Source organism: Leopardus geoffroyi, chromosome C2, assembly GCF_018350155.1.
Source record: "Leopardus geoffroyi isolate Oge1 chromosome C2, O.geoffroyi_Oge1_pat1.0, whole genome shotgun sequence".
Lineage (NCBI taxonomy): Eukaryota > Metazoa > Chordata > Mammalia > Carnivora > Felidae > Leopardus > Leopardus geoffroyi.
This window is the reverse complement of record NC_059333.1, coordinates 148,101,937-148,121,895: the sequence shown is the minus strand read 5'-3', so window position 1 is coordinate 148,121,895 and position 19,959 is coordinate 148,101,937. Positions and strand designations below refer to the sequence as shown.

The 19,959-nt window shown below is 49.2% G+C and overlaps 1 protein-coding gene across 1 annotated transcript in view; it reads right to left on the bottom strand.

Moving 5' to 3' along the window:
• Positions 1–693: 693 nt before the first annotated feature.
• Positions 694–19,959, bottom strand: part of GPD1L (glycerol-3-phosphate dehydrogenase 1 like) — a 58,108-nt gene continuing 38,842 nt past the window's right edge. The window contains exons 6-8 of the mRNA XM_045436422.1: positions 11,779–12,012; positions 11,385–11,491; positions 694–3,588 (exon numbers count right to left, since the gene is read on the bottom strand). Coding sequence (XP_045292378.1) covers positions 3,492–3,588; positions 11,385–11,491; positions 11,779–12,012 — 438 coding nt within the window. The 3' untranslated portion in view covers positions 694–3,491. The remainder of the gene's footprint in view (positions 3,589–11,384; positions 11,492–11,778; positions 12,013–19,959) is intronic.

Below are 19,959 nucleotides of genomic sequence, written 5' to 3'. Positions count from 1 at the left end.
TTTTCTTTTTGCTTGTGGTTTCCTGGGTATCAGAATTCAGACCCCAAACCCGTTTGTGGTGTTGGGCTCACGGTTACAAGCTTTCAGCAGAGACCTTTTCCTCCACGTGCAACACCTTCCTTGTTTGTGCCTACGCACGGGTTTTCTTAGCCAGTTTCTTCCCCTGACAGTGTAGCCCATGGAAGGCTGTAGTTCTAGCATTAAGCTTTACAACCCTAACCCTTCGATACCGGAGAGCACCCCCCCTCCTTCCCCTGGAAGCCAGAGAGCCACCTTACTGCTCTAGCTGTCCGTCCCTAATTATTTCAGCCTCCTGGGGATTTCCCTTACATTCTAGTGAGATCAGCCCTGCGTATAAAAGGGACGCTGGTTATATATTCCTAGCTTTTGTAGGTATTTGAGGTGGTGGTGGTGGGATTTCAAATTTATTAGTCCACTGCACGGCTAGAACTAGAAGGCCTCCACCCTACAATGATGATTATACAAAAATATCACCAAGCAATGGGAAGGAACAAAGGCAAATGGAAATAGATGTGTTTGAGGAGTGGGATTAGAGATGAGAACTTCGTTTTAGAAATTACCCTTTTATTATTGTTAATGCAACACAATTCAGGAAAAAAAAAAGAGCTGACCTAAATAAATAAAACTCTTAACTAAGCCAATTGTTAAAAAAAGGGCCGGCAGCACAGGTTGGGTCATTAAATGGTTTATTAAATCAAGCTTTTAAATTATATCCACCTACAGTCTGTAAACAGATACAGTACGCATGTAAGTAAAAGGCTCTTGGATTAGAAGTGGTGGAAAAACGAAAGATCCCTTTGTACTCGGGCGCCTCATCCCTCCGCGGGCCGATGCCATGGGGCCAGGTTTTAGTTACGAGCTGAATGATAAACCAGTTTAGCTGAACTCCACCTGCTAGGATGGATTTCAAGACAGATATTTGTTCCACATGATAGTAGGCTGGATTATAGCAAGGCAACAGTGTAGTTTTTACATTCACAGATTGGCTGAACAAATTAAGCTTTTCTTCTAGATGTCTCCCTCCCTACTACCATAATTAGTAAGAAATGAGAATTAAAATAAATGATGGACCACAGGTGGTTACAAAAATAGATAACTCGTAGAGTAATAAATATCTACAGTTAGCAGAGCACAAACTTATAAAATTTGTCTTTTTCCATAATGTGCAGAATATTGTAAGTATGTTCAAGAGATACAGTCAGCAGACTTCAGATCAGTGAGAGAACGTTCGTAAAGAAAAACACCATCAAGTACAAAACCCAGATTAGGAAGCCGAATGCAGATGAGAATATACGTAAGACGAAATCCTAACTCCTCACATCTAATTATCCTACTTAATAGACACCACGATTAGCTTACAGCCCTTTACGTATCTTAAAAAGTAACTCTTTGTTACCTGTGTACAAATTTTAAAAAGGAGTAATCATGAGACAAGCAATAATTGATTAACAGTGGCACTAAAATCAATAAAATTTGTAGATTTTGTGTGCTTTCATATACTTCTGTGTATAGGGATTTAAAATGCCCCCCAAAATGTTTTGGATTGAGTTTTTAAAATTCCCACAAAAATCTATCCTACGGTCATTTCAGGTATAGAAGGGAAAAAGTCCCAAACTGAAAGAAAAAGAAAAAAAAGTCAAAATCCTACAAAGTGACTGAAAATCCATGAATATGTAAGTGACATTCATATGCTCCCTTAACACTTACCAAGTGCTATGTAAGGTAACTATAATGCTATCCTGAAATCAGTCTCATTTGAGAAGATACAGTGATTCCCATTCTAATTCTAGAATTAAAAGCACTTATTTGACATAATGTGCGTTTCAGCGAGGTTGACATCTACCTGTGGTACTGACAGTGTCACCTTAAATAAAGCTTCATCCAAGAGTCACGGCAGGCCTGAACTGTAAAAGCTCGGGGCTAACACCACCACAGGTAGGTGGCTATTCATCCTAACTTTTGCAGGGAGTGAAGGGTATACTGGAGCTGTCCTCAGGTCACCCCAGCCTCGAACAGCGTTCCCTTGAAAACTCGGCAAGTTTCTTTGCCAAAAACACCTCCATAGTCTCGAATGTGTTCGAGACCTGCCGGGTTAGAGAAGTTCCGCTGACACACTGACATGCATTCTCCACCTTCAAGAGGGATGTGCACGGGCAGCTTTCCCCAAGCACACTTGACCTTGCCAGGGAACACCTGAACAACCCGCGATCCCAGGACGCTCATTTCCCGTGGAGCATGGTTTGAGAAGTGCCGATCTGGGTAGGATTTCTCAAGTAGTGGTTCTCAAATTGTAGTGAGCATCAGAAACACATGGGAGGCAGACTGAAGCATAGATACCTTACCCTGCTTCAGTGCCTGGGGTGGGGCCTGGGAACCTGCATTTCTAAGAGGCTCCAAGTGAAGCTGATGGAATGAGGACCGTGCTTTGAGTGGCATGCATCTAGACAATGCCCCACGCAAATGTCAGCGGCATTGTGCAAAGGCTTCACATGGCATCTGCCACAACCAATTAGCTGGAGGTCTTCCAGCCCGGTGATGCCTGAGGTCTGGGCACCTTGCTGGGGTGGGCGGGGGGGGGACGCTGGACTTGACTCCCAGCTCGGCCCCCACTCGCCAGGTGACCAGGGCACAGGACTGCAACTCAAAAGACGAATAACAGAAGCCCCCTCTCAGTGGATCTGTGAGGCTTAGAGGAAATGTTTGCACAAAGGTCTGCCTAACAAAAAGCATCAAACAAGGGTCATTAATCAGAAGAACGTGTCAGTCACAGCAGGAAAATCCCCGATGCATTTTCTGCCTTCCGCCATTGCTAAGCCTTTATGAAAGGAAGCACATTCTGGCAGCCAGTGAAGAGAAAAGGGGCTAAAAATGCAGAGAACTGCAGCAAGGGGGAGGTACATTAAGTGGGATCACCTCATGAGAAGTATCTAATTGTCAAAAGAAAATCAACCCACAATCGAAGTAGTTAACTATGCTGGCTTTGAGCTAGAGTTTGAGTTACAGTATGTTGATCTTTGAACACGCTCACTCCTCCATTCTACCATGTTAATGCTGGTTCGGTCTTAACATCAAGATGATGAGGAAAAAAAAAATCCCTTCACTCAAATGCATATGGATACAATGTAAAAAAATTTAGCTGAGATAGTTCCCATCTGCAAAGCTACCACGGTGGGAAATTTTCAAAAGTAATTTTTAAAAAGGACCTTTAATTTTGGTTCATAGAAACATCCGCGGCATGAGAAATGAACACAGACACGCACATTCACACATGTGTCTAGTTGTTGCCCAACACATCTTAGCCGGCGAACTGCTTCTGGCAATTAAAACACCAACCGGTAAAAATTCATACACACACTCATGATGGGATTAGGGTCAAGCGAACGTCGTATTGCCAAGTCCCAGTTTCCATTTGAACGAAAAAGACTGATCAAGAAAGGCAGCACGGTCCCCAGCACACCGCACGAGCCACTTTATACGTGCTCTGGATGGCTCTGGAGACAAGACAACATCTCTTGCACGGGTTTGCCTTCGTAGCAGATCTGATACACGGCTGTAAACAACGGGAACCTGGTTGGGAAAAAAGAATGTGAAAAGACAAATTAGGCCATCTGGTTTACCCCCCTGAACAAAGTCGTCTTCCTCTCCTGCCTAACGGATCGCAGGCAGGCGTGCTTCTCTGGACAACACAGGGAACGCCTTCCACATTCGTTACTTGGTCGGCAGAGAGCCTCTGCACTGCGGCTCTCGTCGGCACGACCCAGACCACCCTCTGCCGACTTGTTTGGAATGCACGGTCTACAGAGGAGTCATGGTCATCCTCGCAAGGGCCATGTGTGGTCATTTACATGCAGCTCAGGCTCTTGGTCAAGTCTGGAGCGAGTCCAAGTTTCTGTCACTGTGTTAGAAGGCGGGAGAATAAATTTTAACTTGCAAGGAGGTACCGCTCTCCCTTCTCCAAAGGGGATCACCCAAGGACAGAGATGAGGCAGCCCACATGTTACCAGAAATAGTTGAGGCCTGGAACACTCCTGCAAAAATCAATGTGGGCACCCACAATTAGCAAAGCACTGATCTCAAGTTGGAAGCCGCGCTGTGAACACAAATATAAAGGCAGGTTTGAAATGGCCGAGGGTATAAAGGTTTGTGCTAATAAACCACTGTGAGAAAAGACAGCATTGTCCCCAGGGTACAGCTGGCTCAGCAAGTATTTTTTAATTTATTTTTTTAATGTTTATTTTTTTATTTTTGAAAGAGAGAGAGAGAGGGAGAGAGGAATCCCAAGCAGGCTCCACACTGTCAGAGCAGAGCCCAACGCAGGACTCAATCCCACAAACCAGGAGATCATGACCTGAGCCGAAATCAAGAGTCGGATGCTTAACTGACTAAGCCACCCAGGCATACCAGTATTTTTTTTTTAAGTTTATTTATTTAAGTAATCTTTACACCCAACATGGGGCTTGAAGAGATCAACCCCGAAATCAAGAGTCGGATGCTCTTCCAACTGAGCCAGCCAGGAGCCCCTCAGCAAGGATTTTTTTTAACGGCAGATATCACTAAGGAAGTAACAGTTAATTTCAGTCAGGCTTGAAACAGTTAATTTCAATCTCACACACACACACACACACACACACGCACACACACACACGCTCACAGCCCAAAGTGAGTTTGACAGAATCAATAGAGTCTTAAAGGCCATTCTGAAAATGATCTAGCTGGAATCCTTTAATGACAACTTAATTTAAGAAGAGCAAACAGCTCTGATAGGTCATACGTCTATCACTGGCACAGAATGTTTTGTTATTTTTTTTGGAGTCAAATCTGACTCCATAGCCTATGAGCTCTAGGCAAGTTTCACAACCCCTCTCGCCCTGTTTGCAATGTAACATGGGGCCGGACCTGTTGTCTTACGGGACTTCTATTTAGTGTGTACAGTGTGCACGGTGGGTATGCAGTAAGTGACAGCTTCTACACACAGTCACAAGATGGCCACTGCGTCCTAGCAAGCTCCCAGAGGACAGAGCCCCGGTCTCTTTTGTTCATCTCTGCATCCTCAGTGCATGGTTGGTGGGGAGGGGCTACTCAGGTGCTCAGCGAGTGTTTATTGAAAGAACTGCGAACGGGAGTTAGAGCCTGCAGACTTTTGCCCCTTTTCTCTTTCCATGGCTTAGTCTTCCCGTCCCTATGATGAGAAACTGTGCGTCCCCAAAGCACGGGGGCAGGTGACGAGTGGCCACCCAAAGCCATTCCCAACCCCCTTCTCTCTTTACCAACGTTGCCAATAGCCTAGCGCTCACTTTCCCAGCCTTTCCTTCTAGAATTAGTCAATGAAGCAAGTTCTAGCGAGCAAGACACAACACGTCTGCGAAGGGCTTCTGGGGAAGGCACTCCTCTCCTCGAGAGGCACTGGAGGGAAACTCTGCTCCCCAGGACTGCATCTGCCCTGGGTCTCTGAGTGCAGCTGTGTGAGTGTGTGAGGTATGGAACTGCTGCCGCCATCTTGAGCTTTTGAGGGAAAGCCAATGGAATCACTGAGATTCTAATCTTTTTTCATTTAAATCCAAGTTAGTTAACATATAGTGTAATAATGGTTTCAGGAGTAGAACCCAGTGACTCATCCCCTACATATAACACCCAGTGAGTGCTCATCCCAACAAGTGCCCTCCTGATGCTCATCACCCATCTAGCCCATCCCCCCACCCCCATCCACCCTCAGTGTGTTCTCTGTAGTTAAGAGTCTCTCATGGTTTGTCTCCCTGTTTTTATCTTATTTTTTCCCTCCTCTCCCCTGTGTTCATCTGTTTACTGAGATTCTAATCTTAAGGCACTGTGCCAACACCAGTAACGTCCACCTCCAAAATCCTTGTTCTATGAGAAAAATAGACCTATTGTTTGAGCATTTAAAAAAAAAATTTTATGCTTGAGAGAGAGAAAGTGTGTGTGTGTGTGTGTGTGTGTGTGTGAGCAGGGGAGGGGCAGGGAGAGAGGGAGACCAGAATCCCAAGCAGGCTCCAGGCTCTGAGTTCTCAGCACAGAGCCTGATGCGAGGCTCAAACTCATGGACCGTGAGATCATGACCTGAACCAAAGACACTTAATCGCCTGTGCCACCCAGGTGCCCCATGTTCGAGGCGTTTTTAACTGGGCATTGCTCTTGCAGCCAAAAGTACCCCTGAGTTTCACAACCAGCACCTTCCAAAATGGATTATGTAGATGGGATGTTAACAAGATACATGGAGTACGGGGGAAAGAATTTCTATGGGCAAGTAACTTCTTTAATTCTCACAACCACCTTGTGAGGTGGATAATAACATTATCCCCATTCCATAGACAAGGAAACTGAGGCACAGTTTCTGACTCTGGAGCCAACATTCAACCCCTTGGCCATACTGACCATCTAAATGCTATTTTCTATAACATAAAACGCTACAAGGCCAACTAGATCCACTTGGGGAACTCTCTAAATGAGGTTAGAGGTGAAAGGAGGGCAAAAGACAATATTTCACAGAAAAATATCGACATAAGCCGATCAATCAGCCATCCCACTAATGGATACTGAGGACTTACAAAGTGTCAGGCTTCAGCCAGGTGCAGGCTGTAAGGTGTTATAAATCAGGCCCCGGGGCGCCTGGCTGGCTCCTGATCTCAGGGTCATTGAGTTCAAACCCCACACTGGGTGTAGAGATCACTTAAATAAATAAAACTTAAAATTAAGAAAAAAAAAAAAAGATGCCTAGGTGGCTGGTCGGTTAAGTGTCTAACTTCGGCTCAGGTCATGATCTCACGGTTCGCAATGTTGAGCCCCTCATCGGGCTCTCTGCTGTCAGCATGGAGCCTGCATCAGATCCTCTGTTCCTTTCTCTCTCTGCCCCTGCCCCACTTGTATTCTCTCTCTCTCAAAAATAAATAAAACATTAAAAAAATAATAATAATAAATAAGGCCCCAGCCATCAAGGAGCTTACAACACTGTTCTGGCCTGAATTGTGCTTACAGTCCCCAAGTTCATCCAACGAAGCCCCAATCCCCAGTACCTATATTTGGAGAGAGGGCCCATGAGAAGGTAATTAAGGGGTTCATAAGTGTGGGCCCTAAACCAGTATGGCTGGTGTCCTTACGAAAAAAGGAGATTAGGACTCACACATGGACAGAGGGGAGACCATGTGAAGACACAGGGGGAAGATGGCCATTTACAAGCCAAGAAGAGAGGCCTCCGAGGAAGGCAGCTGCAGACACCTTGATATTATACCTCCAGAACTGTGAGAAAACAAATTTCTGCTGTGTAAGCCTCATGGTCTGTGGGATTTTGTAACGGCAGCCCTCACAAATGAATACAAACATGTTACACTCACACATGCTCACAAAGATGCACGCACAGGAAATTTAATAAAGCCAAGCTGACAGCAAAAGAAAAACCCAGACAACTTTACTCTGTATCCAGGGGAGACTGGTTAAATAAACCGTGGTTCTCCCACACAGTGGGATGTTCTGCAGCCATTAAATGAGATGTATAGGTGTGGATGGGGCACGATCTTCAAATCATATCCTAATATGAAGAAAAGCAAGGAACAGAGCCGAACGAGGAGCACAGCACCCATTACAGAAACGGAAGCAGATACTAAAAACTCAGAGAGTGCCTGCAGCTAAGGTGGGGATCAAGAGCCATTTTTCACTGTGTGCCTTGTTCCAGAATTTGACTTTCTTTAAGTTTTATTTGAAAGAAAGAGAGAGAGAGAGAGAGAGAGAGAGAGAGAGAGAGAGCCTGCAGGGGAGGTGCAGAGGGAGAGGGAGAGAGAGAATTCTAAGCAGGCTCCAGGCTCAGCGCAGAGTTCAGTCCCACAACCCTGGGATCATGACCTGAGCTGAAATTAAGAGTCAGATGCTGTATTATGCACAGTGAAATAAGCCAGTCAGAGAAGGACAGATACCATATGTTTTCACTCATATGTGGATCTTGAGAAACTGAACAGAAGACCATGGGGGAAGGGAAAAAAATAGTTACCAACAGAGAGGGAGGGAGGCAAGTCATAGGAGACTCTTAAATACAGAGAACAAACTCAGGGTGGACAGGGGGTGGGGGAGAGGGGAAAGTGGGTGATGGGCATTGAGGAGGGCACTTGTTGGGATGAGCGCTGGGTGCTGCATGTAAGCGATGACCTACAGGAATCTACCCCAAAAACCAAGAGCACACTTTACATACTGTATGTTGGCCAATTTGACTGTGAATTATATTAAAAAAAAAAAAAAAAAAAAAAGAATTAAATCCAATGAAATAAAAAAAAAGAAAACGAGAAAAAAAAAAAGAGTCAGGTGCTTGGGGAGCCTGGGTGACTCAGTAAGTGTCTGACTCTTGGTTTCCACTCAGGTCATGACCTCACGGGGTCAGGCCCTGCATCGGCTTCCGTGCTGAGAGCGGGGAGCCTGCTTGGGATTCTGTCTCTCCCTCTCTCTCCGGCCCTCCCCGACTTGTGTGTGCACATTCTCTCTCTCCCTCTCTAAATAAATTTTTTTTTAAAAAGCATCAAATTTCTTTTTTTTAACAAGAGCATGTGCTCCCTGCCCCCCCTCCAAATCAGAAGAAAGAAAGTGAAACTGTACATTTATGTAATAAGCCCACAGCACACGAGCAGAGGTACGGTCTACACCTGGGGCCCGCGAGCCACAGCCTGAGAAGCCAGTCTGCTCTGTGGCCTGTTTTGTACTGCCCGCAAGCTAAGTACGATTCTTACATGTTTCAAAGGCCGTAAAAGGAAAAAAAAAGGATATATGACAGAGAGCTATATGCAAGCTGCAAAGACTAAATATTTATTATGTGGTTCTTTCCACAACAAGTTTGCTGGCCGCCTGTGTAAACAATATGTTCAAAGCGGGGAAAGTTATTTGTGTCTGGAGGATATGGATGAAGGCTTCTCCGAGGACAGACCCGGGCCACCCCGAGGATGGTCAGGGCTGACGTGGACGTCGAGGAGGGCCGTCCAGGCAGACCAGACAGCAGGAGGACAGACGCACACAGAAGTCCGAGAAGGAGGTGTCTGGGGCCAAGGGAGGTCTGCTTCAAGTGAAGAAGGGGGCGTAGGGTTAACAGGACGGTTAGAAAGTACAGCTGGAACACGACTGAGAGGCTGCCCCAGATGCCAACCTAAAGGACTCGCTCTGGATGTGCAGGAAGCTTGTGAATGTGAATGCTCCAGGGAGAAGGCACCATGGCAATCACAGGTCCACCAGTTCCATTCGGTGGATAATGAAAACTGGGGCACAGGACAGATAAAAATATGACCTACCCAAGACCACCTGGCTAGTAAGCCACAAGGGGGGCCTTAAATGCTGCCCTCTGGCTCACTGCTGTTTCTGTAGCCACGGAGAAGAGAAGGGAGAGGAGAAGGAAAGGGAGGAAGACCCAGGTAGTGATGGCTGGGATGAAAAAGGGAAAAAATCAAGGTAAGAGGTGATGTCGAGGGCAGAGAGCAGAAGGGAGGCTCGGCCTGAGCGGCTCTGGGAGGCGGTGTAGGGGAAGGGAGGGCCCCACAGGATCTGCACTGCGGCCTGGGGGGAGCGTGCTGTGCCCTAGAACCCGGCAGCGACCTCATTAAGCCCAGGCTCAGGCCTGTTCAGTTTCTAATCAGAAGAACGAAAATGGGACAGGACAGAGGAGGGGCATCCGCTCAGAGGTGAGTGTCGCCTGCTTGATTACACCTGCTTTTTCAAACAGGCAGGTCCTGATCCCAGAATGCCAGGTCCATTCCGCGGCCTCCCCGAGTTCCACGATGACTACGTAACCCCGGCCAACTCGTCCAATGATAGGATCCTATCGAATACACCCCATGGTAGCACACAGGTGCCACTTTAAAACCGTGACTGGGAGATAATCATCATCCACCAACAGCCAAGTATTTTCCTAAGACTTAAAAAAATTCCTGATAAATACTTAACGGTCATCAAAGTGGACCCGCCACAAACACACTACTGTGTGCAGTTAAGTACGTAAGGAAAACCCGGGCACATCAGAGGAGGGATCTTCCTTTTAGTCGCGATTTAAAGGTAATTCTCCACCTCCGGAGGCCTGTTTGTGACTTCCATCTCTGCCGGGCCGCTCTGAAAAGCCATTTCAGAGAACTAAAATGCAAATTAAAGAAGGAAGACCAATGCCCTGCCCTCCTTCATTTCCACTGGTTCGTGGGGAGCGCGAAGGCTGCTCAGTTTGCACTGGTCCAGAGAGGACAGCTGGGCGTAGGGGAGGGAACGGTGTGTGGTCGGGAACAGCAGATATCCGGACTGGATGGAGAGGATGAAGGAAACACACCAGCACGCACGTCCGTAACCACCACCGGCTCAGCGAGAAGCGTGTGCTCCAGATTGGCCACAACTGGTAGCTTCTCCACCGTTGCCCGGCCCCCTCCTCTTCCGGGCGACCAGGCCTCCCCCCTCCCTCCCGAAGAGTTCAGGATACACAGAATATGCGCATACATACGTCCATGTGCGCATTTATTAGATGGTGTCTAATATCAGCTGGCATCCTGGTTAGGGATGAAGGTTCAGCCAACCAGCAAGATAAAGGGCCGTGTGGCAGGTAGGCCACAGGGCGGCCACGGAGAGGGTGGCAGCTTTTGTGGTGCTATAGGGTTTACTCCCTCGATCGAGTGGCAAATGGAGCCGGCCCAAGCCCACCTTGAATAGTTTCGCAGCTCAGAAGGGTCACAGAGGACTCAGCGACTGCAAAGCTGCTCACTAGACCTTAACACAGGGCCCTTCTAGGGGTAGAATTCCGGAGTAACCTCCACTTTCTTCTCTTCTCAATTGTTTGACATTTTATTAACAACACTGTATCTTTTTTTTTTTTTTTAATCTTATTTATTCATTCCGAGAGAGAGAGAGGGAGGAAGAGCAGAGAGAAACGAGAATCCCAAGCAGGCTCTACACTGTGAGCACAGAGCCCAACGCGGGGCTCAGACTCACAGACCCGTAAGACCATGACCTGAGCCAACGTCAAGAGCCGGATGCTCAATGGACTGAGCCCCCCCCGGGCGCCCCTCAAGACTACAACTTTTTATAACATTTTCTTTTTAATTTAAAACCTAGGACACGGGGCTCTTGGCAAACATCCTGCAGGAATACGCAGAACCTCAAACTTCATGTTTTGTAACGAGCTTCACGGAATTGAGTTCTGCTCCCTGAGGTGGGGCCCGGGTCTGTGTCAGCGCTCCTTTCCAGGGCAGGAAGAAGTTCGCGTCACGCTAAGGACGCACTAATCCAGGGGAGTTCTGCACGCACCTGTCAAGCAGCTGTGCCCGTGCGCACCGGCCGGGCTGGTGGTCAGGAGGGAAGCAGGGGGTGGCCCCCCTCTGGTCGCAGGGACATTGCGGGGTACTTACTTGTCGATCAGCCCCTTCTGTTTCAGGATCCGGTACACTTCAGCAGAAGTCTGAGGTCCCTGGAGCTTCTGTCCGTTCAGCATGTCTTTCTCCAACTCTTCAATGGTCTTAAAAACAAGGATGCGAACGCTATGGTAAAGACTAGAGAATCCCTTCTTTCAAGAGGTGAGCTGGGGAAGGGAGCTGCGATCCCCCCCTACGAGCCAAGGAAAGAGAGACCTACAAGCTACAGGGCTAAGGCCTCAGTACTCTTAAGGGAAAGGAGACAGGCATGGGCAGGACACGCCCAGCAAACGACAAATGCTGGGCTCTATCTCCGCTGCACTGTGGCTCGCCCCAGCCCAAGAGTCTCAAGTGAGGGAGGAGGGGTGGGCGAGGGCAGGCCAGGGGCTACCTTCCCGGTTCTGGCAAATGCCTCGGCCACCCTGCGGTTCCGGCCTCCGTAGCAGGTGGTGATCAGGTCGGCCACGCCGCAGCTCTCCAGGAAGGTGGCCGTGGACACCTGGCCCTTGCAGAAGATCTTGGCGAAAGCGATCATCTCCATGAGCCCCAGGCGGATGACGGCAGCTTTGGTGTTGTCTCCGCTGTGGAGGCCATCGCAGAACCCGGCGCCCACGGCTACAATGTTCTGGAAGGAATCGGGGAAGCCCGGGCATGCCCGTCACACACCCGCCGCAGACAAGGGGGCTGGGAAGGTGGGGGAGGAGGTGGAGGCAGGGACCCCCCCGCCCGCAGTCGGAACGCTCCGCCCCAGCGTCCCCAGCATCGGCTCCTGTGCCCTGACTGTCGAAGACGAAAGGAGGGACCAGCCTTCTGTGCTCCCGTTCGCAGGACCAAGAGCCCGGGTCTGGGGTTAGTAGGAGACAGCAGCTGAGGAACATGGGCCAGAGAGCTAGAATGGTTGCTCGCAGTTTCTGGCTAAACACTGTTTGCACAAACTGACTTTTTGTCTTTTTTGTTTCCAAATGCCTTATTCAGCTTGAACGGTCATACGGGAAGGTATGCAGGTCACAAGCCCACGGCTCGATGATATGCTCCCAAACCAAACACCGCCTTGTAACCGGAACTCTGATCCAGAAACAGAACGGAACCAGTGCCCCAGAATGCCACCCTCACACCCTCTTCCAGTCGGCACCCCCAAAAGGTAGCCAGTCTCCTGGCTTCTACCAGCATAGATTTGCTTTACCTGTCTTGAAATTTTATGTGAAAAGAGGCGCACAGTATGTAACCATTTGTGTCTGTGTCTCAGTTGGACATCACGTTTGTGAGATTTAGCTGTATTTTTACCTACAGCACACTGATTTTCATTGCCGTACTGCACTCCACCGTGTGAATACAGTGCAGTTTGTTTTAAAATTTTTTAAATGTTTATTCATTTTTGAGAGAGAGAGACGGAGCATGAGTAGGGGAGGGGCAGGGAGAGAGGGAGACACAGAATCCGAAGCAGGCTCCAGGCTCCGAGCCGTCAGCACAGAGCCCGACGCGGGGCTCGAACTCACGGACGGCGAGATCATGACCTGAGCCGAAGTCAGATGCTTAACCGCCTGAGCCACCCTTGGCACTGGAGTAGTTCCCAGTTTGGGGCCACGGCAAATGGTGCTGCTGTGGCCACAACTGGCCCATATCCCTTGGTGACCACAAGCGGGCATTTCGGTTGGGTGTGTACCCAGCAGTGGAGTTGCTGGGTCTGTAGGTCTACGTATGTGCCGGTCAAGTTTCAGCCTTTTGCCTCATGCAATTATCCCTATGCAAGCGCTCGTGGGGCCCCCGCTCTTGCATGAACTGGCCACACACAAGGCAGATGAGACACAGACCTGCCTCTCCAGAAGCGGATAATCTGGTTGAGGGGTCAGTAAACGAAGGGCCATCTGCATGTTTGTGTAAATAATGTCCTACTGGAAGCCAGGCACCCTGCTTATTTGTGTACCATCTGTGGTTGCCCTGGCGCCGTTAACAACAGATTTGAGTAGTTGCGACACAGACCATAGGGGCCACAAAGCCCACAACATTTCCTGTGTGGCCCTTACAGAAAAGGTTTGCCTACCTCTGGCCTAATGGGACAACAAAATGTGCGATAATTACAACCTGGGCAGAAGGTGGTGTTCTGCAAGAGGCACTGAAAATCTGATTTTCCTTTCAACCCATGTGTATTAAGCATGCTGTGTGGGGGTGGGCCCTGGTGGCAGAGGACGTGGGGGCTGAGGGCGCCCCCAGGGAGGAGCTGCAAAGACAGAATGCGGCCCAAAGCTTGTCCTCAAAGAGTTGACGATAGGGGCACTGGCTGGCTCAGTCAGTTAAGCGTCCGACTTTGGCTCAGGTCATGATCTTGCGGCTCATCAGATCGAGCCCCTCATTGGGGTCTGTGCTGGCAGCACAGAGCCTGCTTCGGATCCTCTGTCCCCGTCTCTCTCTCAAAAATAAATAAACATTTTTTTTAAAAAGTTGACACAGGGCGCTTGGGTGGCTCAGTCCGTTAAGCGACTGACTTCAGCTTGGGTCATGATCTCACAGCCCATGAGTTCGAGCCCCATGTCAGACTCTGTGCTGACAGCTCAGAGCCTGGAACCTGCTTCAGATTCTGTGTCTCCCTCTCTCTGCCCCTCCCCTGCTCGCACTCTCTCTCTCTCTCTCTCTCTCTCTCTCTCTCTCTCAAAAATAAACAATAAAAAAAATGTTATAAAAAGATCAGAGACCCGACATGAACACGTGCAGGTTTTGGATGAATTCGCACTTTCTGTGTTCTCCCCGGGAGGTTATGAGCTGTTGGGACAGAGCAACCAAGCAGCTTCCAGGGGGGTCAGTCTCGCCCTACAGAGGCCCGACTCCATTTAGACCCTGCTTCCTACAGCTGCAGGGAGAGCTGACAAGGAATCGGGTCTTCTGCAGAGCGCTTAGGTTTTCAAAAGCTCCCGACTTCTGTCCGGACCCTGCAAAAGCCTCCCAACCCCTTCCGGCCACACAGGCAACGTGAACCGCAGGCTTCGCGAGGCCCCGACGGCGGCCATCTCTCCCCAAGTACCCACTGTGTGCGCTCACTGACGCAGGCAGTGGGCGGTTCCTGGCGTGGCACACTCTAGGGTCTGGCAGCATCCGGAAGAGAGGAGGGGACAGGCAGTGTGAGAGGAGCCCTGAGGTGCGGAGGGGCAAAACAACACCCTGACCTTTTACGTGGGGCGCTGTGCAAAGACGAGCCGGGGATGGTAAGAACACCCAGGGCTGGGTCCAGACAGACCCAGACACCCCTCCTGGCAGAGGAGCCGGACTAAGCAAGCCATGGGGAGGCACCAAAAGCACACGCACAGATACCCAGATGGTCTCTGGTTCTGACTGTGCTGTGTGACCTTGGGAAAATTACTCCACCTCTCTGAGCCTTCTTGGCCTCAGTATTAAAATTCGGGGCTTAGAGAAGATCTTTCAAGGCCTTTCTAAGGTGGTGACATCCCTCCAGGAAAGCTGGTACAGCTGTGGCCTGCCCTGGGGCTGCAGATAAGTGGGACAGTGCTGAGGCAACGAAGAGACACCTGGGGACCTGTAGGAGGACTGACCACCAGGCCGTGAGGCCAACTGCTGGGTGAGCCTGCCAAATGGTTTTATTGAAGTTACCATGGCAACATGTCAAGGATCCAGACGGTTAGACTGTTAAAATGGCTCTCCGACGCTCCCTCGACTGTCTCCTGTGCCCCCTTTGCCACGATGGGACCCATTCTGGGGGTTACTTGACAGACCAACCACAATACGAGGCTATATATCGAAGGAGAAAAAACAGCTTCCTTCCACCAGGGGGCTCCTAGACACAGAGGAGAGAGGGATTATTTACGAAGTGCCCCCCCCGTGAGGCCCCTGTGCACAGTCTCACCGGCACTCTCCGGAGAGCCCTCACACGTGTGTACCCAGCCCCCTGGCGGGCTCAGGGAGGTTCAGCGGCTTCCCAGGAAGACAGGCCCTACGTCCGGCCCCTCAGGCCCACTCTCTTCCCTGGGCCTTACTGCTTCCAGGGCGTGGCTAACGTGGCCCAGCCACTCCCACTCCACCTAGGGTCAGAGACCTTCCTGAACCCTCTGCAGCCAGTCAGGTGTCAAAGGGGAGTGCCTCTCTGGCCTTCAGGAAGGCTTAGGAAGTAAACAGGGTAGGCTTAGGAGAAGAAAAGATTTATGGAAGGAAATAACAAAAACAACACTTAATCTTATCGAACCTCTAAGTGCTTCCTGTAGTATTAACTGGTTTAATGGTCACAACATTCCTACTAGGCGGGTCCCATTATCATGCAAAGAGGAGGTGAGGAAACCCACACACAGGGGAAGGAGTTCCCCCAAGGTCACACAGTGGGTACCTGCCCGACCAGGCAGCCTGGCCCCAGAGTTCTCTCCAGGGGGTAGATCGCACTGGGCCGCTGGGGATCAGTGAATGAAAGGCACAGAGGGGCCACCTCCGATTCAAGATAAGAACTTTCTAACAGGAAGAGCTGACCTCACTAAATCTAAAAGACTTGGAGGTAAAGGAGTGAGCCCTCGGTCACTGGAAGCATCCAAGCAGGAGCTGTACTGGATGAGCCCTGAGCTCCAGAGCAATGCTTCTGACCTTTCGTGTCACTGCTCCCAGAGAAAAAGCAAATGAGGGTGTCCAAGGCCTGGGACTGCAGCCGGCCTCTTGGCCCTTCTGTGACCCCCTTCCCCGCAGGGCACACAGGTCAGGATCACCTCAGTTTCCCCCAGATGGCTGACCTCCCCACTTTAGAAGGTGGGGGAAGAGGAGCAGGAGACCACGGCAGGGTAAACTCCTCCCTTCTAAGGGGACCCTGGGGGCCGATCCAGTTTAATCGCCTTATGATGGATCTTGAAACCCTCACTCTCTCCCCTCCACCACTTATCACTGTCAAAAGAAAAATAAACACACTGAGCCAGTCAGATCGTGTTTGAATAGCATCCGAGCAGATGTCCTCTGAGATCACTCAGCTGTGAAAGTTATCATTATCCACTGTGCATTTAAATCTGCTTTAAACTATTCTGGAGCTAAAAATACCATGATTTTCAGAAGACAGGCGCGCGTAAGCCCTTCCCCATTTCCTGGGTTGTGGCAACGCTCAGAGGCAATCATTCGCCCTGAAGTGCCATCTTTGCAATTCTGAGCCAGGGCGGGTTGGATGGGACTCGATTCCTTCCACTCCTAGCCTCCCACAGAAAGAACATAAAAGTGGAGAAGCCGGCCGAGGCCGCCCGCAGGCTATGCAAACACGCTCCCCACCTAGGACGCAGGGCACCGGTGAAACGCAGGCAGCGGTCACTGTTTCCTGTACCCCCAACACTCCACCCGATTCTGCCTGAGGCCAGGTACCGGAGCTTTGGGCCTAAGGGAGAACTCTGACTGCACAGTGTGGGCCTACCCCCAGCAAGGCTGGCAGGTTAGGCTCTGCGTAGGGCAGCCTGGCTGAGGTGTCAACCCTGCACGCACGTAGCCCACCAGGCTGGGCACCCCGATGAGACACGGCCTTAGAAATTTCTGCAGTGATGTAAATGCCTTACATCTGCTCGCCCCACCGGGTAGCCACGAGCCACTGGGACTCACCAAAGACTCGTGTGGGGCCGGAGTCTTTGAAACTGAACCGTTAATTTTTTTTTTTTTTTTTAAGTTTTAACGAATTTGAATGTAAATGCAAGTGGCCACACGTGGCTAGCGGGATCCAGCAGTGGCCCCGGCACTAGGCACGAGGTGGTGCAACACAGCATGGCTTATCACAGCCAAAGCCCTGGAAGGAACCTGCACGCCCAGCAGTAGGGCTGTGTCAGGTGGCTGTGGCACAGATTATGGGTTTATCTCCCCACCTACTCTCCTCCTCCAGAGTCACAGAGTCCCTGACTTTGATGCAAATACGTGGCTAACCAGGGGACCTGACGTCCCTTGCAGCTAGGTGTAGTCACACGATGAGGTACTGCTCATTCACATGAAACCATCTGCCTCCTGCAGATGTGATGGCTAGAGCTCTGGTCACCTTGTTTGTTGTTGTTTTTTTTTAATGTTTATTTATTTTGAGAGACAGAGAGAGAACGCAAGCCGAGGAGGGGCAGAGAGAGAGAGGGAGAGAACCCCAAGCAGGCTCCACGCTGTCAGCACAGAGAGCACAGAGCCTGACACGGCGCTGGATCCCACAAACCACTAGATGATGACCTGGGCCGAAACCAAGAGTTGGACGCTTAACTGACAGAGCCACCCAGGCACCCCTCTGGTTACCATTTTAAAACATGAAGACAAGCTGGGGCGCCTGGGTGGCTCAGTGGGTTGAGCGTCCGACTTCGGCTCAGGTCATGATCTTGCGGTTTGTGGGTTCGAGCCCCACGTCGGGCTCTGTGCTGACAGCTCGGGGCCTGGAGCCTGCTTCGGATTCTGTCTCCCCCTTCCTGTCCATCCCACCCCTGCTTGTGCTCTGTCTCTGTCTTTCAAAAATGAATAAACATTAAAAAAAAATTTAAACAAAACAAAACAAAACACGAAGACAAGGGCCAATCCTTGTGAGCTGTTAGGAGCCTGGCTCCCTGAGGATTGTGTGGAAAGGAGCTTTCCTTCGGATTGAGGATGTTTACATAAGAAAGAAATTCACTTCGGGGCGCCTGGGTGGCGCAGTCGGTTAAGCGTCCGACTTCAGCCAGGTCACGATCTCGCGGTCTGTGAGTTCGAGCCCCGCGTCAGGCTCTGGGCTGATGGCTTGGAGCCTGGAGCCTGTTTCCGATTCTGTGTCTCCCTCTCTCTCTGCCCCTCCCCCGTTCATGCTGTGTCTCTCTCTGTCCCAAAAATAAATAAAACGTTGAAAAAAAAAAAAAAATTTAAAAAAGAAAGAAATTCACTTCTATGGCGTTCAGCCGCTATTATTTTGGTTCTCTGCTAATGAAACCCAATCCTGATAAAGCATCCCTGACGCCACACACAGAAGAGTAGATAACTGTACGACTCCATTATAAAAGTTCTAGAAAACATAAACAGTAATGAACAAAAGCAGAACAGCCTGGCTGGGGTGGGGACTGAAACGGCACACAGAGAATCCCTTGGGGATGATGGAAATGTTCCCTATCGTGATTTTCAGGGTTATGCACACACCTGTTAAAACCCACTGTCTTAGGAACTTAAATGGATGCAGTTTAATGTACATGAATTATGCTTAAATAAAGCTGATATTTAAAAAAGAATATCGCCTTACTGGAGATTAATATAGGTCAGAGGCAAAGGACATTCTGAAGGCAGTAAAATGTACTGCTCTAATATGATTTTGCAGAAAACCGTTACATTTTCTTTTTGGTTTTATCCTTGTAGTGAGTTGTTTTCAATTTTTATTTTTGTAGCTCAAACGTCATGTTTTTGAGCACAAAAAAGGGACAGTGTACATTTCTTTGATTGCTAGTATAGAGACTACTAAAGATTGTTAATTTAATGTGAAAGAGGCAAACGTGATACTGTTTGAACAGTAAGACCCAGTTTTTGTTTTTAAAAGCAGCCCTAGGCCTATGCTCACTAAAAAGACTGGAAGGGTATACAAAGCATCAACAGTGCGTATCTCAGGACGTAGGGGCTATCGGTGACTTTTACTTTCTTTACATCCATCTGTTGTGTGAAACAGTGAACGTGCACTACTTTTATAATCAGGAAAAAACAACAGACTATTAATGGATGTGGGGGAAAAAAAGGCAAGGGAAAAAATTAAATTTCCTGACAACCTACAGGCCACTGACAGGCCTTTGAGACAGGAAGAGTGACCTTCCTCTAGGGACTCAGCTGCCTGGATGTTGATACTTTGCTAAGGGCAAAAGGCACATCTTAGCTTAACAACATCCCGACCTCCAGGATCCTACGTCTCCTTTAACATATAAAAATGCCTTTGGGAACTTCCTTTATCTCTATCCCCCAAATATATGTTAGCAATCATCCTCCAAGCATATGGCCCCTGATACACATCTAAAGGGTCTCACGACTAAAGTTTTAGTAGGCAGGAGTAAATGACATTTTCCTAACAACAGCTGGCCCCCTCAAGGTCCTGGAAACCTTGCTTCCAAAATTCCTTGGAGACTTTCCCTATCCCTGACCCCTCCCAACTTGAAAGTAGACAGTCAGTCACCCCTCACAGCCCCAGTGCAGCTCTTTCTGCCCAGGGGTTCTGTTCCTGTGCTTTAGTGAAACCACCTTTTTGCACCGAAGAAGTCTCAAGAATTCTCTCTTGACCGTTTGCTCTGAACCCCAACATTTCCACATCATCAATTATGTAATAAAAGAAACATATGTCCATCTGTCCTGGCTTTGGCAGCCTCTGACAAGGGAGGGATTCATTCTATTCAACTGGACACAAACCAGAAAAGTCAGGCTGTACATCGTAACCAAAGAACACCAGAGTAGATTCTTGGAACCCGCTTCCACACTCCGACTGTGCCAATATTCGCTACGTTTGAGTGATTTACTCTCTCTGGATCGCCATCTCCTTATCCGTGTGACCAAATGGTTAGCCTCAATTACTGCCAAAGTGCCTGTTTCTCGGTTTTCAAAAATCCCAGCTCTGATGCAACCCGACGGGAATGATGGTAACTGATCCTGTTTCAAA